The sequence below is a fragment of the Callithrix jacchus genome, chromosome 2 (genome assembly GCF_049354715.1).
Source record: "Callithrix jacchus isolate 240 chromosome 2, calJac240_pri, whole genome shotgun sequence".
NCBI classification, from domain to species: domain Eukaryota; kingdom Metazoa; phylum Chordata; class Mammalia; order Primates; family Cebidae; genus Callithrix; species Callithrix jacchus.
This window is the reverse complement of record NC_133503.1, coordinates 11975822-11999119: the sequence shown is the minus strand read 5'-3', so window position 1 is coordinate 11999119 and position 23298 is coordinate 11975822. Positions and strand designations below refer to the sequence as shown.

Sequence of the window (23298 nt, the reverse complement as noted above, 5' to 3'; positions counted from 1 at the left end):
AGGCTATAGAACAGTTTCTAAATAGTGTACACAGTGCACAGCTCTGTAGATTGACTCTGCCAGTGGGTACTCTTAGGTTTTTACAATGGTGAGGGTGAAAGTCAATCTGAAAAAACAAAAAAGAAACAAATAGTCTTTGGAAATAGATACAATTTGCTTTTATTCTGTGTCTATACTTGCTCAAGAAAAATAAAGTGCACTTTAAAAGGCTTTTTTTTTTTTAGGTTTCTGCTGTTTCACTCAATTTAGATAACTTTTGCAGTGATTTATTTTGAATGATTTTCTTTTTAAAAGGAAACGTTTTGTGGTGCTGGTGAAAATTATTCTAAACTCCCCCCCCCCCTCAACACCACTACCCCTGCAGAGAGTAACAAGGTTTATGTAACCCAAAGCTTTGGTGGGAGAAATCTAAATTTTATCTAAATAGAGCTTAACCTCTGGGCCATCCAATATGCTGTGTCTGTACTCAGTCAGGTTAGCATGTAAATAACATAAATATAACCAGAAATGTAACAGGGGTATTTAATACTCATCAAATTTATTTCTAAAATATTGCCATGGATTCAGAATCTTGAATTCCAACCAGATGTATTTCGGGAGTATTACACAGGTCATATATATTTCACTTTTTTGGTTCAAACCCAGGGGATCTACACGATAATTAGATTGAGAACATCTGCATCAAATTCAAACCATTTCCCTGATCCTTCCTTGAGCCTTCCCCATGGGAGGGATTTCTTTCTTTTTTTTTTTTTTTTCCTTTATTTTCTTTTAAGCCCCTGCACATTTTATTTGTCTAGCCACCTTTAGGGCAATTCCTAGGTCTCGCTTGCCTGCCTCCGCAGAAATAGACATGCGAGGGAAAGGCAGGAGCATCCTCCCCACCCACGCCGCCTCCCCAAGTGTGGAGGCATCGTTAAGAAGTCCCATTTCCCTGGGACAAGAGTGTCCCGCGGAGGCAATGCCGCTTCCCTCCAGGAGCCAGACTCCGGGACAGGGCGTGGCTAGGAGAGGGGGCCCGGGCGCGCCGGTGGGCACGTGCGCTGGGACCCGAGGACCCGAGTGTCGGGGCGCCGCTGCCCTCTACCGGGCGGCGCGGTCGGAGCTACAGCGCGGTCGCCGGCTGACTGCGCGCGCGGGCTGGGGCGCCCCACACAGAGGCAGCCCTAGGACACCCGAGATCCGCAGTGCCCTGCTCTGCGCGCGGCGTCACCGTATCTGGGGTGGAGGCTCGCGACTTGCCCCCGACGCCCGCGCGCTCCCACCCACCTGCGAGTCAAGGTTGTGCTGGGGACGCAGTGAACCCTGCTCCCGACGTCAGGGGCCTCCCATTCGGGAAACGGAGGCCCCTGGCCAGCCGCGCAAGACCTGGGGACACGAATGTTCTCTAAATCTTGGGATTTTCATTTCCAACCTCTTCCTCCAAAAATGCCGAATTCACTGCGCCAACCCTCGACCTCAGTTTAAAAGCAATTATTTTCCACTTGCGCGTTTTATTTTGTATCCTCTACAGATTTTATTTACTTATGCATTTTGAGATTAAGGAATTTGGGGACTTGTTTTGACTAATTACTCGTTAAATAACTGCGGGAGAGTCAAAGTACAGTATTCCTACTGGAAACTCCAAGTCACACGTGTGTGTGAAAGATGACGATCATAAAGCGTGTGCTTTCGCCAGCTTTCCGCCAGGAGAGAAAAGACAATTTAGTTTTTGGTTTGCATTTTAGCATTTCTGTAAACTTAGGACCACGCTTTCCGTTTTCAGTGAGTGCACCCACACTTTCCAAAACTTTCTGCGCCCAAAGTTGCAACAAAACAAGGTGTCTGAACCACAGGAAGTTTCTTGGGCTGTTCCGCTGAAGCGGTGCGGGGGGACACAGAACTGGGCTCCCAGACTTTTCCTGTGGTGGCCTAAACTGCAGCGGCTGGGGCGAATGGAGGCTACCGGTACCCCCCGCGCCACTGCCGTTGCGGTGCTTTCGGGCGAGACGCCGGCATCGCCGCGGCCCGGGCGTGGGGCATCCACGCGCGAGGCGCCCTGAGAGGGTCAGGGCTGTTTCCCCCCTAACTCCACTCCTCCAAACATGCGACGCCGTTCCTGGTCGTCTCGGTGTCCCAGTCCTCGCTGGGCGTAGAGAGAACGGAGAGCCGCGGTCCACCGCCCGGGCGCCTCCCACGCGCGCGGCTGCTGGGGGCCTGGGCCACGCAGGGGTCGGGTGTGGGGGGGCCCCGGGCAGGTGGTCGCGGCGTCTCAGCGCTCTGGACCAGAACGACCGACGTACACCCCCCAACCGGAGCCCCGAAGGCGCTGCGCTCGGCCACCGCGGGCGACCGCGACCCCTGCAGGGGACCCCCGGCCCTCCCCAGGTGCGCGGTGCCGGGGGAGCCCGGGCGCTGCCCTCCAGCGCCCCCTCGGGGCCGGGTCTGTGGCCCGCGCGACCCGGGACTGTGGTGGGGGGGGTGTCCCGAGGGGCGGGGGTCGCCGGCCGGCCCGCGGAGGGGAGGGGGAGGGCGGCGGTGGGGGGCTGAGGGAGCAGGGGCCGGGGCGGCGCGCGCGAGGCCGGGCCGCGGCCGCCGCGCCCTGGGGCTGCGACTCCGGCTCCGGTTCGGGCTCGCCATGGCTGCGGCGGCGCCGTGAGGAGGAGTCCGCGTCCTCGGTGGCGGCGGCGGCGGCCGGCTCCAGGCCGGGTTTTGGCGCCGCCCGCCTGCTGCCTCCTGGCGGCTCCTGAACTCCAGCCCCCTCTCTATCAGCCGCTCACTCCGTCTCAATATGTCTCAAGATGGCGGCCAATGTGGGATCGATGTTTCAATATTGGAAGCGCTTTGATTTACAGCAGCTGCAGGTCAGGCTCCTCCGCGCTCGGCCTCGCGCCCGGGGGTGGGGGCTGCGGGCGGTCGCGGCCTCCGCCGGGGGCCCTGGGCTGGCCCGGCTGCCGGGGGGCCCGCGGCGGCGGGGAGGAGGGGGGTGCCGGGCGCCGCGGGGCCGAGTCGGGGCCGAGTCCCTCCCGCTCCCCGGCCCCCATTGATCACTCGCTTGATCGGAAATTGATCCTCTTTGTTCAATTCATCGATCAGCCCAAGATGGCGCCGGGAGCCGCCGCCGCCACCGCTGCCCCCGGTGTCTGCCCCCACCCCGGGCGCCCCCCCGGGCCCCGCGCCGCCGCCGCCGCCGCCAGCGCCGCCGCCGCCGTTGCCGCCGCGGGACCGGGGAGGGGGCGGCCCCGGCGGCCCGCGGGGCGCGCGCGAGCGGGGAGCGGGGAGCGGGCAGCGGGGGGCGGGCGGCGGCAGGCGCCGGGAGGGGGCCGCGGCCCGGCGGTGGCGCCCGCCCGCCCGCTCGCCCCGCGCCCCCGGCCCGCCGTATTCCCGGGGAAAGTTTGTGGGGAGTTGCTGCGGGGGGTGAAGCGCCTGCCTCTCCAGGAGGAGCCGCCGCCACTGCCGCCGGCGCGGCGGAGCTGGGGCTGGTGGCGCTGTGGTGCCGCCGGCTCGGGGGAGGGTCAGAGCAGCCACCGGCGGCGGCGGCGGCGCGGCCCGGCTCCGGCCAGGCGGGCGGGTGGCCGGGCGGGCGCCCGCGCTCCCTACCCCGGGCCGGCCCCGGCCGTTGTCCCCGGCTGTCACCGGCCCGGGCCGCGCCGCCGCTCCGGCACCCGGCGCGTGGCTCCCGGCGCGGACCCCCGGATTTGTTTACGTCCCGGGGAGCGCCCCGGGGCCCCCAGCGCACCTCGCGTCCACCCCGCTCTTTTGTGTGCCCGTGTCGGTGGCGGGGACCGGCCCCTCGGTGGCCGGGGACCCCCGCGGGGGCGCTTTGGGGAAACTTGGCGGGGGTGCCCGGCGCGGGGTGCCGCTGGGTCGCGGTGTCCGGGTCTGCCAGGTGCGGGCGCGGGCGGAGGAGGTTGCAACTTTCCCCGAGCGCAGGCCCCGCGTTGTTACCCCGGGTGCCCAGGCGGGGGACGCTGCTTCCCCGCCGCCGGTGCGGGCGGCGAAAGCCGCGCGCGAGGGAGCTCCAGCGGCCCCCGGTGACCTGCGGCTCCGGCTCCCTTCCTGGCCTCCCCGCGGGGCTTCTGCCCTCTCTGCAGAGCCCGCCATGGAGCGCGCGTTGGGTGCGCTCGAAGATGCCTTCTCCGGCCGGGTTCTCGAAAGCAGAGCCCCGGGGTCCTGTTGGGATCTTAGCGTACCGGCCGGTGGTCGGCGCGCGGAGTCCCCGGCGCCGCGCGGGGACAGTGCCGCGGCTACCCGGCCCGCGCCGGAGCCGCCGCCGCCGTGCCCAGGGGGCGAGTGCCCGCCTGCCACCCCCCGCCCGGAGGAACGGCGCGCCCTTAGGGTCCGCCCCGCACGTGCCAGCTCGGCGCCCGCGGCGCCCGGACAGCCCCGGGACTCTGCCAGGTGGATGTTGTGCATAGCCGGAGCCAAGTTGAAGGTGAGCGGCGTGTGGGCCAGAAGCCCCGAGACTGCAGGCGCGAGGGGAACCGGGTGTGTGTGTGTGTATGTGTTGCCTGGGTCCCGCGGCTTAGAATGGCCCAGGACGGCCTGACACTCTCGGAGGGATAGGAGGGTTCCCCAAGGCCCCTGGGGAAAGGCTACTGCTCCGGCTGCTAAGGTGTGCTTGAAGGTAAAGTTGGCTGAACTTTCTTAACCTGGAGGACTGACTGATGACAGTGACCTACAGCATTACCTTTGGGAGCAAAGCAGCTGAACTCGAGATGCAGGCTTCTGTGAAAGGAAGCGGATTGGATTAAAACATTTAAATGGAATCTGACAACTTTAATTGTATATGCTTGTTTTCTGCTCTTGCCTACGTAAGAACGATAAAGCCGAGTCATAGTCGTTATGAAATTTCCTGAAATTTCTCGCTTAACTAGGAAGAAGACTATTCGAAATATGTATTTCCGATAAGATTAAAACTTAAAGGAGTCTGAGTATTTATTGACTGAAACAGGTTATTCCGAAGTGTCTCTTGTGTAAATTAGGTTCCTGGAGGTAATGAACACAGCCCAGTGGCGTTTTTGAGAAATTGGTCTACCCTGTTTTAGTAAAAATAGCTCCCTTTTACCATAATTTAATTCCTGTGCTTACTGTAAAACCCGCTGTAGAGTTTTAAAGAGACAACCCTTAATATTTTTTCCCTCTTGTCTTCCTAAATATGACATCGTTAGCTGAATATCAATGAAGTTTCTTTTTTTGAGCATCCTGGCAAAACTGCCTGGAAAATGGATTTGGTTTCTAGGGTTACTAGATTTTAAGAACTCTAAACCGTACTGTCCCCCATATTAGCTACTTCTTCAGGGGTTCAGAGCTCCAGGCGTCCATGGAAAGTTTCCACGTCCATTTACTTGCAGTTTTTTCTTAATATCTGTAAGAAGGAATCAAAACCAACCCCCAAAACAAAACCCCTTATCTGAACGTCGTTCCTCTTTTACCGAGCACTCCTTTGCTTTTGGTGTTTGCTAACGGTTTGGCCTTAGATGATTTCCTATGGGTTTGCAAACTTCAGTTGAATATGGAATGTCAAAGTTCAAGTCTAAGGCCAATCTGGTTCTTTCTCTGAGCCCTGAGGAGGCCTTTGGAGTCGGTGTCTGGTTAATTCCCACCGACAGCCGGTGAGCCAATAGGACGACAGTTTGAGAGAGAATTCATTAGTTTCAGATTCTTCTCATCTTTCCAGACCTCTTTATACTGAGATTGGGTTGCCACCTGGGGGTAAAGAGGCTGAGTGGTCTCAGCAGAGACAAATCCAGATTGGAGACAGTTGGAGACATCAGCTGGTCCAGGTGACATTGGGCAGCTCTGGAGCTCTGCAGCCATCCAGTGAGCCAGGGCGGCCAGGTTCTTGTCCCTTGGCTTCCTGGGTGTTGAAGCTGCCGCCTTGGCACAGGAGTCAGTGCTCGGGAAGAGAGTTTCTGAAGATTGTGTTTTGTTCTGTTTCCTTTTGACTCCCAGAGGCTCGTGGTATGGAAGTTTCAGTGCTGTGGCATTGCTAAGACTAGTTGGACAAGTTTTTTAATCCTATCTCAGACTTGTAAAAACCAGGGTTTTCTTTTTAAATAGGAAAAGCACTGTTGCATAAATTTGTCTTCTAAATACATATTTGAAAAGAGGACACTTTCTAAGACAAGCTTGTGGCACTCTGTATGTCGGTGGAGTTTTGAACTTTTTGGGATGGGGCCTGCCCGTGACTGCCTTCCCACATGGGACCAGCTTTCCCCTTTAAGCAGCCTCTGAACAAGTCAGCTTTCAAAGTTGCCTTCTTTTTCAGAATCAAAACTCAATTTCAGTTTGCTGAAAGTCCGTTTCTGACGGCTCTTTTCCCCCACGTTGTGGAAATGTGTATGTTACTGGCTGTCTGGTACTGCTCGCCATAAGTATATTATTTTAACTAAAATGTCCCACCTAGTACCCTTTATAAAATAATGATTGAAGAAATCACACTGCTGCTGCTCCTGTTTTTGTTTTCTTGGTTCTTTTAATATGGGTGTCTTTGAGGTTGGACGTGGGAAGGGGTCACTGGCAGTTGATTTAAGTTTTTTTCTATATGCAACTCTTTTTTTCCTTAAAGGTGCAAGTTGGTGAAGGGATAGCGTTATTGTAACAGCTCCTGGTGCAGCTGAGTCCACAGAGACCCCTTTGACTATGTTGTCAGTTTCATGTGTCTTCTGTGTGTAGTTAGCCAACCTGAGAAAGTGGAAAGGGCGGCATAGTCCAATACCTTTAGGGATGATTGTCTCCTAAATCCATTGAGGCAATGTTTAAAATGCAGCCTGGTGACGTGTGCTGAGCCTAAGACCTTTAATAGCTGTTTTAAAAGTTTCCTGTTGCTGTACGACGAAGACAAACCCCATTAGGGTTTATGTGGTATCTGCAGAAACAACAGTCTGTGCCAATTCCCCTCGGGGTCTACCTGCAGCAGTGAACAATCAAAACCGGTCCTGAGGCTGAACTCACTCTCTGTGTCTTAGGGGAGAAAACAAGGCTGGAAGTAGAAAAGCCACTTTCGTTTCAGCTCCTCTGCAATGCCCCAGGAACTCGTTTGTAGTGAAATGAAGGAAGGACACATTTCTTAGGGGAAAACTTGTAAATTTAGTAAACACAGAAATTCACCGAATGAAGAATCCTACAGAGGTAGGTTAAATTCCTACTGGTGCTTTTTCCATTTCGAATAGTTTACACATTTGTCACATGTAAATTTCACAGCCGGCTCTATCTGACCATTTATAACGCAAATGCTGCAATAGGCAACTCTGACCGATATAGGGATAGTGAGTTACTGTAGAAATTACTTAAGACCTATTTGAAATTACTGAATTTATAACTTTAAAAAATATAATTGCTCTCCCCATGAAAAGTGACTTCTATTAGTAATTGTCAAAGACAGAAATTTGTCTGTCTTGTCCTTTTGTTTTGTCTGAAGCCCCGAGTTATCGCTGCAGAGAGGGAGTTTTGGTTTCCACTCAAATTTCCCTGCCTCCGATTGTTTAAACCAGACCCTTAATCTTATTGTAACATATTTAAAATGTTCAAAAAACCCGGAAGAATTGTTTTGTGTAAGTAGCAAGCGAATGTAGCTTAAACACTCAAGCAATTCTGGTATCTAATTGGAAACAGGTGGAATTCTTGGAATCCCATGTTTGAGTCTTTTTATAGCAAAGCCCAGGGACACTTTTCACTTATAGCCATTCGTTTTGTCGAAGCTATTTGAAGAGGGGCCCCACAGCCTCTCCTTATGTCCCGCTGTTATTTACCTGGATGAAGCAGTCATGCTGGGCGTTTTAGGAACTGGATACTTGTGACTGTCTAGATGCTGAGAGAAGTGTGTGTGTGCAGATAATGGAGTGAAAAAGGAATCTAATGGCATAGACAAGCGATTGAAAAACAGTATTATTATGACTTTATAGCAAAGAATTTGTGAATTCATTTGTGACTTCTGACCTGATGAACCCTTGACTGACCTGAGCATGCAGGTACATTTTATTATACCCTGATAGTGATTTAGAATTCAGAGAGAAGTTACTCCTCCCACCTCGAAAAGAAAAGTATACACTTAAGAGATATAAACTCCACCAGCAACCAGAAGACTATGAACTTGGTGAAGGGGATATTTTTGTAAAATATTAATGGCAGGGCCCTCGGAATTGACTGTGTCACTTGATCCATCCTAGTTTTCAAGGTGTGGTCTTGAAAAGCAGTCAATCCCCCTGGTTTTGGGATGTGTTTCGAAACCAAGTTTTGGTTGTGTGTAGGTGCTGGATTTTCCCACAGAGGACAGCTAAGGTTTTGTATGAGCAGTTTTGCATTTGCTGAGCTTTAATCAGCCCTGCTTTTCAGTTGTCTTCTGAGAAGGTTGGTGGAGGAGAGTTGTCTTTGGCGGGGATGGAGGTATCCCTACAAGAAATGACCCGGGACTGAGGGGAACCTGTGCTGTTCCCCTAATTTGTGCTGCGCCCGAAACAGCTTTTGAAGCACCTGGCTTGCGACTTAAAAAGATTTTTAAAAAGTATTTTTGCTGCCCTGTTCAGGTATGACACAGTGAGGGGTGAGTCACTCTTTTTGAAAGACATCTAAGGCCATGTGTGGCAACTCACGTCCGTAATCCCAGTACTTTGGGAGGCTGAGGTGGGCAGATCACTTGAGGTCAGGAGTTTGAGACTAGCCTGGCCAACATGGCGAAACCTCATCTCTACTATAAATACAAAAATTTGCCGAGCGTAGTGGTGCATGTTCATAATTCCAGCTACTCAGGAGGCTGAGACACAAGAATTGCTTGAGCCAGGGAGGTGGAGGTTGCAGTGAGCTGAGATGGAATGACTGCCCTGCAACCTGGGTGACAGAGCAAGACTGTCTCAGGAAAAAAAAAATAAAGACATCTAATTTGTAGCAAAACCATCAAGAACCTTCCCCTTAAGAAGCTAACGCCTCTCTAATAAAAATAATTTGACTTCTCTTGTAATTAAATTCAGAGAGGTTGGTGTTAGCGCACAAAATAAAGATTTTCAATTTCTTTATTTTAATCCAAAGGCATTTCCTTACTACAGGAGACCCAGGATCATTGGCAGAAGTTCTGTGTTGATTAGAGCCCCGGGCCATGGGAAGCCCAGGTAGTGTGGCCGCAGGATTCATCGCCCAATCCCTGGCTTCCTGCACAAGCAGGATTGGTACAGATCTCACCCACAGGGGTCTTCCTACACAGGGAAACATAATCACACAGGTGACTGGAACGGAGCCAAGGATGGCAGTGTTCCTCCCAGGGAGTTACTAACACTGCCAGCAGCTCAAGAAGAAGCCAGCCAGGAGTTTCACAGTCAGTGAAACTGACTAGATTCTGCTTCCTTTCATGAAAGCCTTTGTGAAAATGAGCCCAATCAGGGGCCCAAACCTTTATAAAGCACAAGACCCGCCCGAGTGGACTGGGCTGCGGCCGACTCAGTCAACCACGCTTGAAATCTTGGATGGTCTTGATCGTGTGTGATCGATGCAGTTAACAAGGAGGAAATTAGCAGAGCTTATTCTGAAACTCCAGGGAAGTGGCTTGTTCTTCCTTCGAGTGACTTTGAGTGGATACGGGCACGCCGCCTGTTTTCTTACAGATACCTTTCTATTGGGCTGTGTTTATTCAATAAGGAAATGAAGTGAACATTTTTTTAAAAAGCGAACCATGGGTTGTGAGGTGTTCGAAGTTTGGTTAAGGGAAAAGCAGATTGACAAATTAGCTCTTTCTTACGCGAATATTGCGAAATAGTGAGAAATAGAATGCCTGTCTTACCGCCATTAAAAATCTATCTGGGTGTTGACAGCTTTTGTCAAATAGAAGACATTCAGATCCTGTCCACCCAGCAAAAAACCAAACCAAAAAACAAAACGCAACACAAAAGCTTCTTAACATTTCCCCCCCAAAAGCAAGACACTTTTTCTTCAGCTGGGGCTTTCTCCCTAATGAATTGCTATGATTTTGTTTTCTCTAACATAGTTTTATGTCTGTAAGACAGAATGAATATCAACTCTTTTTATTTTATTTTATTTTTTGAGACATAGTCTCACTCTGTCACCCATCCTGGCATGCAGGGTGCAAACTCTGCTCACTGAAACCTCTACCCACCGGGTTCAAGTGATTCTCGTGCCTCAGCCCCCACAGTAGCTGGGATTACAGGTGCACGCCCCCACACCCAGCTCATTTTTGTGTTTTTAATAGAGACAGGGTTTCACCGTGTTGGCCAGGCTGGTTTCAAACTCGTGACCTCCAGCAGTCCACCCACCTTGGCCTCTCAAAGTGCTGGGATTGCAGGTGTGAGCCACTGCGCCTGGCCGCCACTCTTTCTAGACACCTTTGTTCTGTCTGGTTTTGGGCTTGTAAGTTTCTCTGGTTTATTGCCACTTTCCCCTCCTGTTTCTAGGGGGAAAATGGTTATTTAGATGAAAACAGGTTGGTAAAAGGTAACAGATAATACCCAAGGTAAATGTTGGTCTTGAAGAGCCTGGAGCTGTGTGAACACTGGTAAAGCTGTGGGTTGCGGTGAGTGAGGGAAGGCCCGGCTCGGAGCCGCCCTCAGCCTCTGGGTGCCAGCTGGGGCCCTTGGCATCAGGACTGCCTGCCACTTCTTGCCTTTCTCCTGCCCTGCCAAGCCTGTCCCCTCCTGTGTTGTGACAACTGTTTTTTTTTTTTCTTTATAAAAAAGTAATTTGTACAGCTCCATTATTTTGAGATTCTTGGAAGAAAGATACTATGTAAATGAAAATTAAAAATAAAATTCTCGCTGGAGGGAATTGTATACATGTAATTTTTTGATGAGGTTTAGAAAAGACTTTTGTTCTCGCTCTAGAACTGGGAACATTCTGTGTCTCCTGTCACCGTCTCTGTCAATCTGAAAGGTGTGGCAGATTGAAACACATTCTTTTCTTTTTACCACGGTGGTTGACCCAGAACTTGAACCCATGCAGTCCTGGGTCCAGTGAACTATTTCTGTGGCGCACAGTTCTGCTCTGACCTCACTGAGAGCGTGCAGAGCAGCCGCCTGGAGAACACCAACCTTTCACAAGGAAAAGGGCTGGAGTCCCCAACGTACAGAGATTACAGCTAAAATTACGACCAGGGCGGTAAATCAAATCCCGTCTTCCCTTCCTGTTCACACAGCAGAGATGGTATAGGTCGCACAGGTTTGAGACAGAAAACTGAGAGCAGAGGAGCATGTGTTTAAACCAGTGTAGAAACATCCATTTACCAGAATTGCTTTATTTCAGCCGTATCTCAACGCGTTTCTTACACAGTAATGCGTGCCGTCTCGTCACTCAGCCAAGTGGGAGACAAGTTCAGGTTTGGAGTCAGGTTTCTGCTCCTTGGGGGATCCAGGAGGCTGCAGTTACCAGTGAGCCTGGAGGACCACAAGATGGCTGGGGCCCTTGGAAAAGAGCTGTGCTACAGAATCATAAAGCCACCACCCAGAGCTGGCCATCGCAGAGGGAAGGCTCGGTCACCTCTTCCCTTCCACCTGGTCCTCAGCCCTGGTCCCACAGTTTGTCAGCATTGACCTGGGACTGGGAGAGGAAGGACATTGCCAGTGATGGTTGAATGTCGTTGTCAGGGAGTACGATTGTTTTACGTGGCTCTGTGCTGGGATATAATTATGCTGTCATCTCAAAACGGCCTGATACCTTAATGAAATGTGTGTGTGTGTGTGTGTTTGCAGTTAGTTTTGGGGGCTGCTTACTGTGTGTGAGAGCCAAGTCTTTCTAACACACAAGAGCTGACTGCATCGTCGTTTACTTGTTTCAAAACTGCCCATTTGAAACAGGTCACAATCCATTATAAATGTGGCTGCCAGATTGATCTTCCTGAACCATTGATTTCATCATGCCATCCCTCTCCTTAAACATCCATGATGGCCCACTGAGGCGCAGAGTGGAGACCACATTCCTTAGGGTAACAGACAGAGTTCCTGAAGGTCCCTTCTGCCCCACCTAAACCTTTTCCTTCCCAGCTAGAATGACTCCAGAATCCTGCTTATTTTGGGAAGCTCCCTCCTCCTCCCTCTGTACATCTGAACTTCAAGGCTATTTCAGAATATTCTATTTTTTATTTTTATTTTTTGAGGAAGGGTCTTGCTGTGTTGCCCCAGCTGGAGTGCAGTGGTAAGATCATAGCTCACTGAAGCTTTGACCTCCCGGGTTCAAGTGACCACCGCCCCCCTGCCCCCCCGACCTCAGCCTTTCGAGTAGCTGGGACTACAGGCATACACCATCACATCTGGCTGATTTTTCTGTTTTTTGTAGAGACCGGGTTTCACCATGTTCCCAGGCTAGTTTCGAACTCCTGGACTCCAGTGATCCTCCTTCCTTGGCTTCCTAAAGTGCCAGGATTACATTTGTGAACCACCACTGCGCCCAGCCTTCAAGCCTATTTCATGCATTCCTTTTTCCTTCACCCCTGTGTGCCCAGCAGCAGTGATGGAGACTTAGAATAGCAGTGGCTTCCCGCCTAGAGGGGCGGGCAGGACCGGAAGGTTGAGGCTGGGATGGCGCTGTGTGTCTGAGCCTCAGGGAAGGCTGCAGGAAGGGATTGGGAGGTGGGTGGGGGAGTGGGCAGGGGTTTCCACTGAGTTATGTGCCCTTGGGGAATTGTGGGAGAGAGGCTTTCCAGTAGAACAATGGTGGGGTGGCCAGGGATTTCTAGGGCTCCCCTCTGAGCTTGGGTTCCCTCCCTCTCCCCTGATCATCCCTTGGGTACCCACCATTCCGTTCACCACACAGGCCCTTGCTCTCCACCATGTGTGTCCGATTTAGGACTTGTTCAGCTGATTAAGAATGCAAACTTAATTCTTTTCTTTTAACAAGCAGATTATGTTAAAACAGCTGTGTTTCCAAAGCTACTGATGGTACACCTATGGACTAGATGTTTCCTTTTCAGTCCATTAATTATCCTTTGTTTCAAAGTAACATCAGTGTTATTTTCAGTTCTATTAATTATCTTTCTTTACAAAGTAACCTAAGCTTTGGCTAAAACATGCTTGACCCTTGACCCTTGAGCAACATGGGGGTTAGAGGCTGATTCCCTCCTAGCCCCAGCTCCCCCCTCCCCTGCCACCTGCCCCGCCTCTGCCCCTGCTGCCTGCACAGTAAAAAATCTACATATAACTTTTTTCCTCCCTCTTCTTTCTTCCTTTCCTTCCTCTTTCTTTCTTTGCTTTCTTTCTTTCCTTCTTTCTTTTTCTTCTTTTTCTTCCTTTCCTTTCTTTCTCTTTTCTTTCTCTCTTTCTCTCCTTCCTTTCTTCCTTCCCTTTTCTTTCTATTATTTTCTTTTTTCTTTTCAGACAGGGTCTCACTCTGTCACCCAGGCTAGAGTGCAATGACATGACCGTAGCAGACTGCAGCCTGGTGGGCTCAAGCAATTCTCCCACCTCAGCCTACCAGTAGCTGGTACTACAGACACTCACCAGCATGACTGACTAATTTTTAAATGCTTTTGTAGAGACAGGGTCTTGCTTTATTGCCCATGCTGGTCTTGAGGTCCTGGGCTCAAGTAATCCTCCTGTCCCAGCCTCCTAAAGTGCTGAGAATATAGGCATGAGCCACCACGCCCACACAGAACTTTGAGTCCCCAAAAACTTAATTACTAATAGCCTACCGATGATGGAAAGCCTTACCAATAACATAAACAGTGGCTTGATTAACGTGTATTTTGTATATTATATGTATGATATACCGTATTCTTAGAGTGAAGTAAGCTACAGAAAATGTTATTTTAAAAATCATAAGAAGAGAGTATATATTTACTAATCAGAAGGTAGAAGTGGGTCATCGGAAAGGTCTTCTCTTAGCCTTCACACTGAGGAGACTGAGGAGGAAGAGGGGGGGTTGGTGTCACCATTTCAGGCTGGTGGAGGCAGAAGGGGTGGAGCAGGTGGAGGGGGAGTCAGGAGAAGCAGGCCCGCTCGGTGTAATTTTATTTTTTGGGATGGAATCACCCAGGCTGGAGTGCAGTGGCGTGATCTTGGCTCACTGCAACCTCCACCTCCCTGGTTTGAATGACCCTCCTGCCTCAGCCTCCTGAGTAGCTGGTACTATAGGTGCCCGCCACCATGCCCAGCTAATTTTTATAATTTTAGTAGAGATGGGGTTTCATCACATTGGCCAAGTTGGTCTCAGAATTCCTGACCTCAGATGATCCACCCACCTCGGCCTCCTAAAGTGCTGGGATGACAGGCGTGAGCCACTGTGCCCAGCCCCACTTTTGTTATGGAAAAAAAAAAATCTCTGCCTGTGTGGCCCTACAGAGTTCAAACGTGTTGTTCAAGAGTCTGCTATATGTATAATTGTACTGTGGCACGGAGAACACAGAGATCCACATTTTTAAAAACAGCGTTGGGCAGAACAGTTTTTTGACAGAGATTCGTTCTTCGACTCTGCCGACGGCCTGAATGGGAGGAAACTTCCCCAGATGAACGGACAGGGAAAGTGCATGTTGTAGTTCTCAAAATCCAACAAATGTAAGAGAAACCCAGCAACAGGAAACACGGAGGTTTGGGTGTCAGTATTGGAGGAATGTCTCACGTCTGCCTTGTCCCCCAAACCCCGTCCCATGGGCCTGGCCTGTGTCTGAGCAAAGGCACGCCCCACTCCGGGTCGGCCCCATTTCAGATCCGTGGCCTTCATAGGCCCGTGGGCTTTGTGGCCTCCTCGTGTAGTCAAAGAAAGTACCTGGGATATTTTTGTAGAGGTGACGTCACTGTCTGGCTGCTGAAGCATTTGCTTGGATTTGGGAAGCCAGGGCTGGGAGAGGAGGGCTCAGAGAGGCAGGACGCCCAGGTCCAGTGCGGGCGGCTGAGGTGGGGTGGGCCTGGCACCTGCAGGGATGGGGTGGAGGGAGAGGAGCCACCCCAGGCAGGGGAGGGGGTGTGCCCTCTTTGGGATGTGGGGGATGTGGGGGACTGGTGGGAGGGAATGCCAGGGGATGAGCTCTTGGGGAAAAGGAGGCTTTGAGCTCAGTGGAGAGGTGAGTGCTGAAGTCCGGAAGATGAGTTGAAACCCGGAGTTTGAACACCGGGGAGGATTTTCTTGGAGTTTTGGCTGGTGCTTGAGAGTTTTGCATCATTTGGGGCAGGGTGGGGTAAAGAATTAATTTGAACGGGCACAGCAACCCTCCGTCTTGACTCTCCCCATTGTGGAGTGAGGACGGCTTGATGTTGCAGTAACAGGAGTAGCGGAGAGAGAGAATGTTGCTTGTAGGATTGCGTCCTACGTGCCGTATCCAGCTTTCCATCCGCTGGTGACGAGTGGATGTAAAACTAACAGTAACCACTTACTAATAGTAATCGTTGCACTAATTGTAATCATTTCATGGGAACGGGCGGTGGGCGGGCCCGGGGCTTAGGCGCTCGGTTTATTTCATGTTACTTGCATGACAGCTCTATGGAGCTGCGTCCCCGCCATAGGTGAGAAGCCTGGAGTCGGGGCTTTATCCCAGCCGTTGCCGGGCTCCAGGCGTGCTTTTCCTCTCGACCCTGCCGTTCCCTAGACAACCCTCAGCCAAAGCAGTGGGGTCATCTGGGGACTTAGAAAGGACCTCTTCTCAGGGGCTGCCCCAGACGAGCTTGGCTGGGTCTAGGTCACTTAGCAGTGAACAGCTGGGGATGGAAATGGGGCCTGGGTGGGTGGGCTTGAGGCCTCAGGGAGGCCTGGCTGGAGCCTTGCCCTGTCCTGCCTGGAGACTTCAAACTCAGCCCTGCAGAGAAGGGTCATCTGATGACAGAATCACGGCTCCCCCGCCATCCCGGTTAGCAAACTTCATCTGCCCGTTGGGATATGGTTGCAGCTTGGGCTGCAAGGAGCCCCGCTCTTGCATTACTCTCTGTCCTCAGATACCCTATCCATGCATGAAGCAAATTTGGTGGAAGAGTTTTGGGGAACTGGTAGGCAGGAGAGAGGTCTGGTCATGGGGCCCGAGGGCACTGGAGGAGAGGCCTGCCCTGCTTGTGGGTGGTTCAGTGAGCACTGGATAGGGAGTCTCTTTACAGGACTTTCCTCTGAGATGCCAGGCCTGATGCCCCTGGGTGCTGGGGAGCGAATTGCCTGTAGATTCTGATCCTTATACTTAACCCTTTGACGGTCAAGATGAGATCCCCACTCTGCAAGCCCGTGGGAGACAGGTTGATACAGCCCCTGCATGTTGCACTCATATCCCTGCAGACCCCCTGCCGTGGTTGGGGCAGCACCCATCACGCAGGGTTCTGCTCTGAACTACGTGGGATGCTGGCCAAGTGTTTTCTGAGAGACGGATTTCACAAGACACGTGCCCAGCGGCCGCCTGACCTGAGAGAAGCAGCCGCATCCCTGAGCTCTTAGCCTCTTTTCCTCGGGGAATTGTCAGTGTACGGGAAAATTGAGGTTCTGGGCCATTCTGGCTGCAGAGGTGTTTGTTTTTGTTTCTGTTGTTCTGGGACCAGGTCTTGCTCTGTTGCGGACTGCAGTGGTGCAGTCAGAGCTCTCTGCAGCGTCAAACTCCCAGGCTCGTGATCCTCCTGCCTCAGCCTCCCTCATAGCCGGGACCGCAGGCGTGTCCCAGCATACCTAGCTATTTTGTTTACATATTTTTGTACAGACAGGGTCTTATTATGTTGGCCAGGCTGGTCTCAAACTCCTGGGCTCAAGTGATCCTCCTGCCTCGGCCTCCCAAAGTGCCAGGAATACAGGCATGAGATCACTGCACCCGGCCCAGATGACTCTTGCATGCCTGATTTTTTATTTTTTTGTAATGATGTACTTTGTTTTGTTAAAAAATTATAAATTTAAAGAGAAAATATGCAAAAATGTGCACCGGTCTCAAAAATAACGCAGCACATTGGAGTGAAGTTGTTGGCAGTTCTGTGTGTTTCGGGGTGACTCATCTTTTTCATAGGCTGCTGGGGCCTTGCGTCGCTTCGTGTTCTGAGCACATCTCCATGGGGCCTGATGACTTGAATGGATCCTGTTCAAGCCCGTGGGTCACCCAGAGAAACACACTCCTGGCCTGGGTCACCCAGAGAAACACACTCCCGGCCTGGGTCACCCAGAGAAACACACTCCCAGACTGGGTTACCCAGAGAAACACCCCCCGGCCTCGGTTAACCAGTGAAACACACTCCTGGCCTGCTGGTTGGTCAGAGAACGCAGGACACTTGGGGTATCCCAAGGTGTCAGATGGCAGCCGGTTGGATGTGTCTGCTGTGTGGGCAGAGCAGGAGTTTGGAAAGATGGACTCTGGCTGTCTCGCTCCAGAGATTTATTTAGGCTGTTGTTGAGCATTTATTGAGTGTCTACTGTGTGCAGGCAGCATTCCAGCACAGGGATTGGGTGATCAGAGAGTAGGGAATCCTTGCCCTCAAGGAACTGACATTCTTTTTTTTTGAGACAGAGTCTTGCTCTGTTGTCGAGGCTGGAGTGCACTGGGGCAATCTCGCCTCACTGCAAGCTCCTCCCTGTGTTCAAGTGATTCTTCTGTCTCAGTCCCCTGAATAGCTGGGATTACAGGTGCCCACCACTACACCTGGCTAATTTTTTGCATTTTTAGTAGAGATGGGGTTTTGCCATGTTGGCCAGGCTGGTCTCAAACTCCTGACCTCAGGTGATTTGCCCACCTCAGTCTCCCAAAGTGCTGGGATTACAGGCATGAGCCCTGTGCCCAGCTGAAACTGACATTCTTACAGGGGAGATGGGAAACAAAGGCAGGTAATAAATGACCTGTATAGCTTGAATGCCTAGTGTCCACGGAACAGCAGGACTGGTATGCAAAGCCCCACAGAGTCACTTCTGTCTTCTGAAGGCCCTGAGAAATAATTGATTATTATTATTATTATTAGAGTCTCACTCTATCACCCAGGCTCCAGTATCGTGGTGTGATCATAGCTCACTGCAGCTTCAACCTCCTGGGCTCAAGCGATCCTTCCACCTCAGCTTCCCGAGTAACTGGGACTACAGCCATGCACCACCATACCAGGCCATTTTTTTTTTTTTTTTTTTTTTTGTATTTTTTGAAGAGACGGGGATCTCTCTGTGTTGCCCAGGCTGGCCTTGAACTCCTGGCCTCAGGCGATCCTTCTGCCTTGGCCTTCCAAAGCTCTGTGATTCCAGGCCTGAGCTGCTGCCCCTGGCCCCAATTTTTAAACTGAAGAGGGACGGTTCAGTTGTCAGGATGTGTTTTGGAGGATCCTTCTAGAAGCCACATATGAAAGGCAGGCTAGGGTGAGGAGGGGAGGGGTGGTAATAGAACCAGGAGAGTGTGGTGGTCATGGCTGGGAAGAGGATGCCAGGCTGTGGCCATGCCAGACTCAAGTGTGCCCAGGCCCTGGCATCCCAGATGAGGACCGCTGAGGGGTGATGGGAGAGATGGGGCTGGGTGAGCGGCATTTCCGCAGGCCTCCAGAGGGGTCCGGAAAACTGAGGGGAATAGCAGGGGCAGGGCACAGCCTGTGGAAGGTGTAGTCATCAGTGTCCCCTGGCAATCCAGCGAGCCCACTGTGTTCCCAGCGCCTGCGGTGCAGGGCGCTGGCACCTCCAGAGGCAGGCGCCATGCAGACATCCATCCAGCCGGGCCCCACACGTTTATCAAACACAAGTGGGGTGACAGGACCCACACTTCGGCGTTGGATGTGACTCACACACTCTGGGAGTTGGCTTGGAGTTCCTTGATTCATCCTTATTTGCTTTCTGTCTGTAATCCTTTGTAATTCCCCTGTTTCATGATGTAATTCTAATGGAAGTAAACCAGAACCTTTCAAAATTATGTAATTAATTGCATTCAGCTTCAATGACAATGACTAATTATAGTGATACCTGGTGGCAAGGCAGGTACCTACTGCTGGGGGCTCCTGTCTGCTCGGTACTAGGACTGCCACTTCCATGCACATCAGAGCGGCTGCACCGGTGGTCAGCTGGCTGCCCTGCGGACTGCTCCGGTGCTTCTGGTTCCCACCTTACCAGGAACAGCTCCACGGTCATGTCGGGAGGGGCCAGGGAGGGTGGTGGTGTGCAGGGAGGAGCTGCTTCGGGGTGGGAGGCCTTGGAGTTGTCTGCAGGTTAAAGAGAGGAGTCTTGCTGGGCGAGTAACTTCCGGGCTGGCTACAGGAGGGTGAGAGCATTCTTCTCTGATTCACCTATTTTCCTGAGAAAAAGGAGGGAGGGTGTGTTCGGTGAACGTGAAGGGTTCACGAATCAGAAAGGCAGGCCAGGTACAGTGGCTCACACCTGTAATACCAGTACTTTGGGAAGCTGAGGCAGGAGGATCTCTTGAGCCCAGGAGTTCAAGACGAGCCTGGGCAATACAGTGCAACCTTGTCTCTACAGAAAAAAAGAAAAAAAAAAAAGAAATTAGCTGAGTATGGTGGCTCATACCTCTAATACCAATACTTTAGGAGTCCGAGGCGGGAGGATTGCTTGAGCCCAGGAGTTCAAGACCAACCTGGGCAACATAGTGAGACCCCATCTCTACAGGGAAGGAAAAAAGACAAGAAATTAGCCCAGCATGGTGGCTCACACCTGTCATCCTGGCTACTCAGGAGACTGAGGCAGGAGGATTGCTTGAGCCCAGGAGTGGGAAGCCACGGTGACCTGTAACAATGACATTGCACTCCAGCCTGGGTGACAGAACAAGAGGAAGACTGTCTCAAAAAAAAAAAGAATCCCAAAGGAAGCTTGTGGAGCAGGAGAAAGTGCGACAGTCGCCTCAGGGCGTGGGAGAGTGGGAGATGGATACCAAGTTAAAAGCTGTTACAGTGCTGTAGTATTTCCCGGAGGCTAAGTCCGGGGCTCTGGGACCTGTCAGCTGTGGCATCAGACCCTAAAACAGAGCTCTGAGGTGTTAGCCTTCCCTGAAAGGCCGCATCCTTTTTGCAGCTCGGTTTTATTGTGTGTTGGGAGGAAGCGATGACCCTTCTAAATCAGCGCACTTGGCATCTCCTTCTAACGGGGGGTGCGAAGCGTGTCCTATAATGGGACGTACAGCGTTCACAGGAGGATGGAGTGGGTGGGGTGCTGGGCCGGCCCCTCCGATCCTGTCCTGTCCCTGTGCAGCCTTTTTTTATCCCCAGACATTCTGCTGTCGGGATTCTTCCAGGGAAGAATCCGAAAGTGGAATCCACAGGGCGGTGCCCAGGGTTGGCATTCAGTGCCTAGTGTTCTGTTTCAGAGAGATGTCTCTGTCTGAAAAGCTGATTCTTCCTTTCTTGTTTTTTTTTTTTCCTTTTTTGAGATGGAGCCTCCCTCTGTCGCCCAGGCAGGAGTGCAGTCACGTTATCTTGGCTCACTACAGCCTCCACCTCCCAGATTCAAGCAATTCTCCTGCCTCAGCCTCCTGAGTAGCTGGGATTATAGGCTCTTGCCACCATGCCCGGCTAATTTTTATACTTTTAGTAGAGACAGGGTTTCACCATGTTGGCCAGGCTGGTCTCATACTCCTGACCTCAAGTGATCCGCCCACCTCAACCTCCTGAAGTGCTGGATTACAGGCGTGAGCCGGTGCGCTTGGCCTGGGGAGGTACTCACAGCGCTGTGGACCAGGTGTTCCACTCTCCCTTCCCTGTTTCATGGGCTGGGTGTGCTATCCTGGCATCAGGGCCTCTTGCTTCAAAGCATAGCTAGGGGAATATTTGTATTAGGTCCTTTCAGATACATAAATGTCTTACAGATTTGCTTTTATTTTTTGGAGATGGTGTCTCACTCTGTCACCCAGCTGAAGTGCAGTGGCATAATCTTGGCTCACTGCAACCTCTATTTCCCCAGTTCAAGCGATTCTCCTGCCTCAGCCTCTCGAGTAGAGGGACTGCAGGCACGCACCACCATGCCCAGCTAATTTTTGTATTTTTAGTAGTGATGGGGTTTTGCCATGTTGTCCAGGCAGGTCTCAAACTCCTGACCTCAGGTGATCTACGTGCCTCAGCTTCCCAAAGTGCTGGGATTACAGGCGTGAGCCACCATGCTCAGCCTTATTTTCTATTTTTAAAGAAAGAACAGGACTGACAACATATGCGTGCCCAGTGAGTTTTTAAAAGTTCCTTTTTTAAGGGAGGGCCAGGAAGGTGCAGAGTACTCTTGAAAAGAACATTTTTTTCTGTTCTAAACATGCCACTTGTTGCCCTGGTTCAGAGAGCAGTTCTTTCAACACAGTACCTTTGTCCTGTGACTTTTGTTTTAAAAATAAAATTCATATAATGTACCATTCATCTTTCCAAAGTTTGAAATTCTGGCCAGGCATGGTGGCTCATGCCTGTAATCCCAGCACTTTGGAAGGCCAAGGTGGACGGATCAGTTGAGGCCAGAAGTTCGAGACCAGCCTGACCAAGGTGGCAAAATCCCATCTCTACTAAAAATACAAAAATTAGCTGGACGTGGTGGCGGGTGCCTGTAATCCCTGCTACTCAGGAGGCTGAGGTGGGAGAATATCTTTAACCTAGGAGGCAGAGGTTGCAGTGAGCAGAGATCGTGCCACTGCACTACAGCCTGGGCAACAAAGTGAAACTCTGTGTCAAAAATAAATAAGTAAGGGCCAGAAGAGGTGGCTCACGCCTGCTATCCCAGCACTTTGGGAGGCTGAGGTGGGCGGATCACAAGGTCGGGAGTTGGAGACCAGCCTGACCAATATGGTGAAACCCCATCTCTAGTAAAAAAAATTAGCCTGGGCGTGGTAGCGCATGCCTGTAATCCCAGCTACTTGGGAGGCTGAGGCAAGAAAATTGCTTGAACCCGGGAGGCGGAGAGTTAGTTATTTTGGAATGTACTATTAAATTCTGATTGACTGTGGTCACCCTGTCGTGCTATCACGTACTAGACCTTATTCATTGATTGTAGTTTTTTGTAGTCGTTAGCCGTCCCCACCTCTCCGCATTGTTGCATTTTGAGCTCTGACGTGTTAGTCCCGTTTGTTCTCCAGAACACTCCTTTAACCCCTGGGCCTTTCCATCTTGCCCTCTTCTGCCCTGGCTGTCACGCTGTCTCTTCCTCGGATCTCTCCTGGGGTGTAGGTGCTCCCCTGCGAACCACTGCTGTGTACAAAGTGATTTTGTGCTCAAGCAGGTGGATCGCTTGAGCCCAGGAGTTTGAGACCACCTTGGGCAACATAGTGAGACCCCAACTCAACAAAAAAATGGCTGTCGTGCAGTTTGGGATGAGAATTGGTTGCCCACCCGGTCCTTTCTCCTCCTCCTCACCCAGCAACGAGGGACCCCCGTTCCCGGGTGATGAAGCCTGAGGCTTCTCTAAATGAATCCTCAGCCGGACGTGGTGGCTCACGCCTGTAGTCCCAGCACTTTGGGAGGCCGAGGCTGGTGGATCACCTGAGATCAGGAGTTCAAGACCAGCCTGGCCAACATGATGGCACTCCGTCTCTACTAAAAATAACAAAAAATTAGTTGGGCCTGGTGGTACACACCTGTAGTCCCAGCTACTCAGAAGGCTGAGGCAGGAGAATCACTTGAACCCGGGAGGTGGAGGTTGCAGGGAGTTGAGATCAGGCTACCTCACTCCATCTTGGGTGATGGAGTGAGACTTCGTCTCAAAAAAAAAGAAGAATCCTGACCGTGCCATCCCCCTGGCCAGGGGACATTTCACTTCATTTTTGGCAGAAGAAATGGATGTGCATGTCGGAGAAGAGGCTGCTCCCACCTGCTACCACCATCCCAGCATGGGCGCGGCGGGGGGCAGGGGAGACAGAGTTAAAAATCGCAGAGGACATGGGGCAGGAAGATGAAGGAACCCAGGCCCTCGATGGCTCTGAGCTGCAGATGGAGCCAGTCCTGTGGTGCCCCGTCCCCATTTTTCTGTGGCCTGAGAAAGTCAGATTTCCTCATCATTTGTAGTTGGCCATTCTGTTATTTGGAGCTGGAAAAGCATTCTGAAACAAACCGCTACAATGAAAATCCGGGTCCTAGAAGCTTGCTGTGCACGGCTTTGTCTTGGCAGGGACTTGGAGTGATGCATTGAGATGCACTGGTCTGGGGTGCAGGTATATTCGAGAGTGTGAGGAGGACATATGTCCTCTAAGCTCTGTTTTCTAAAGGCAGCAGAATTCCATTTGCCAAGCCAGATGTCCCTCAATACGTTAGATCCCGCCAATAAAACATTAAGCAATTAGAATGGTTAATATTCAGTAAAGTATAATTAGAAGCTGGCATAAATTGTGAATGAAATTGGCAGGTTCCATACGTTACAGCGAAATACCAAATCTTTTTTTAGTTGTGTGTGTGTATCTCAATGAGTCTGTCAACTCGGATGGGTAAATCTTACCTCCTCTGTGGATAGAAACGAGCTCAATTTCAGCTCAGTTCACTATAAATTTTAAATGTTTAAGGACAT

The 23298-nt window shown here is 51.6% G+C and overlaps 1 protein-coding gene across 8 annotated transcripts in view; it reads left to right on the top strand.

Annotated features, from left to right (window-relative positions):
• The first annotated feature begins 2757 nt into the window (after positions 1–2757).
• CUX1 (cut like homeobox 1) overlaps positions 2758–23298 on the top strand; it is a 463251-nt gene continuing 442710 nt past the window's right edge. For 6 of the 8 annotated variants that reach the window (XM_035280564.3, XM_035280554.3, XM_078355583.1 and 3 more), the window contains exon 1: positions 2758–2843. In XM_035280564.3, coding sequence (XP_035136455.2) covers positions 2781–2843 — 63 coding nt within the window. In that variant the 5' untranslated portion in view covers positions 2758–2780. Of the gene's footprint in view, positions 2844–3469; positions 4415–23298 lie in introns of those variants that run through there. The other 2 variants (XM_035280546.3, XM_035280527.3) reach the window with 1 other exon arrangement.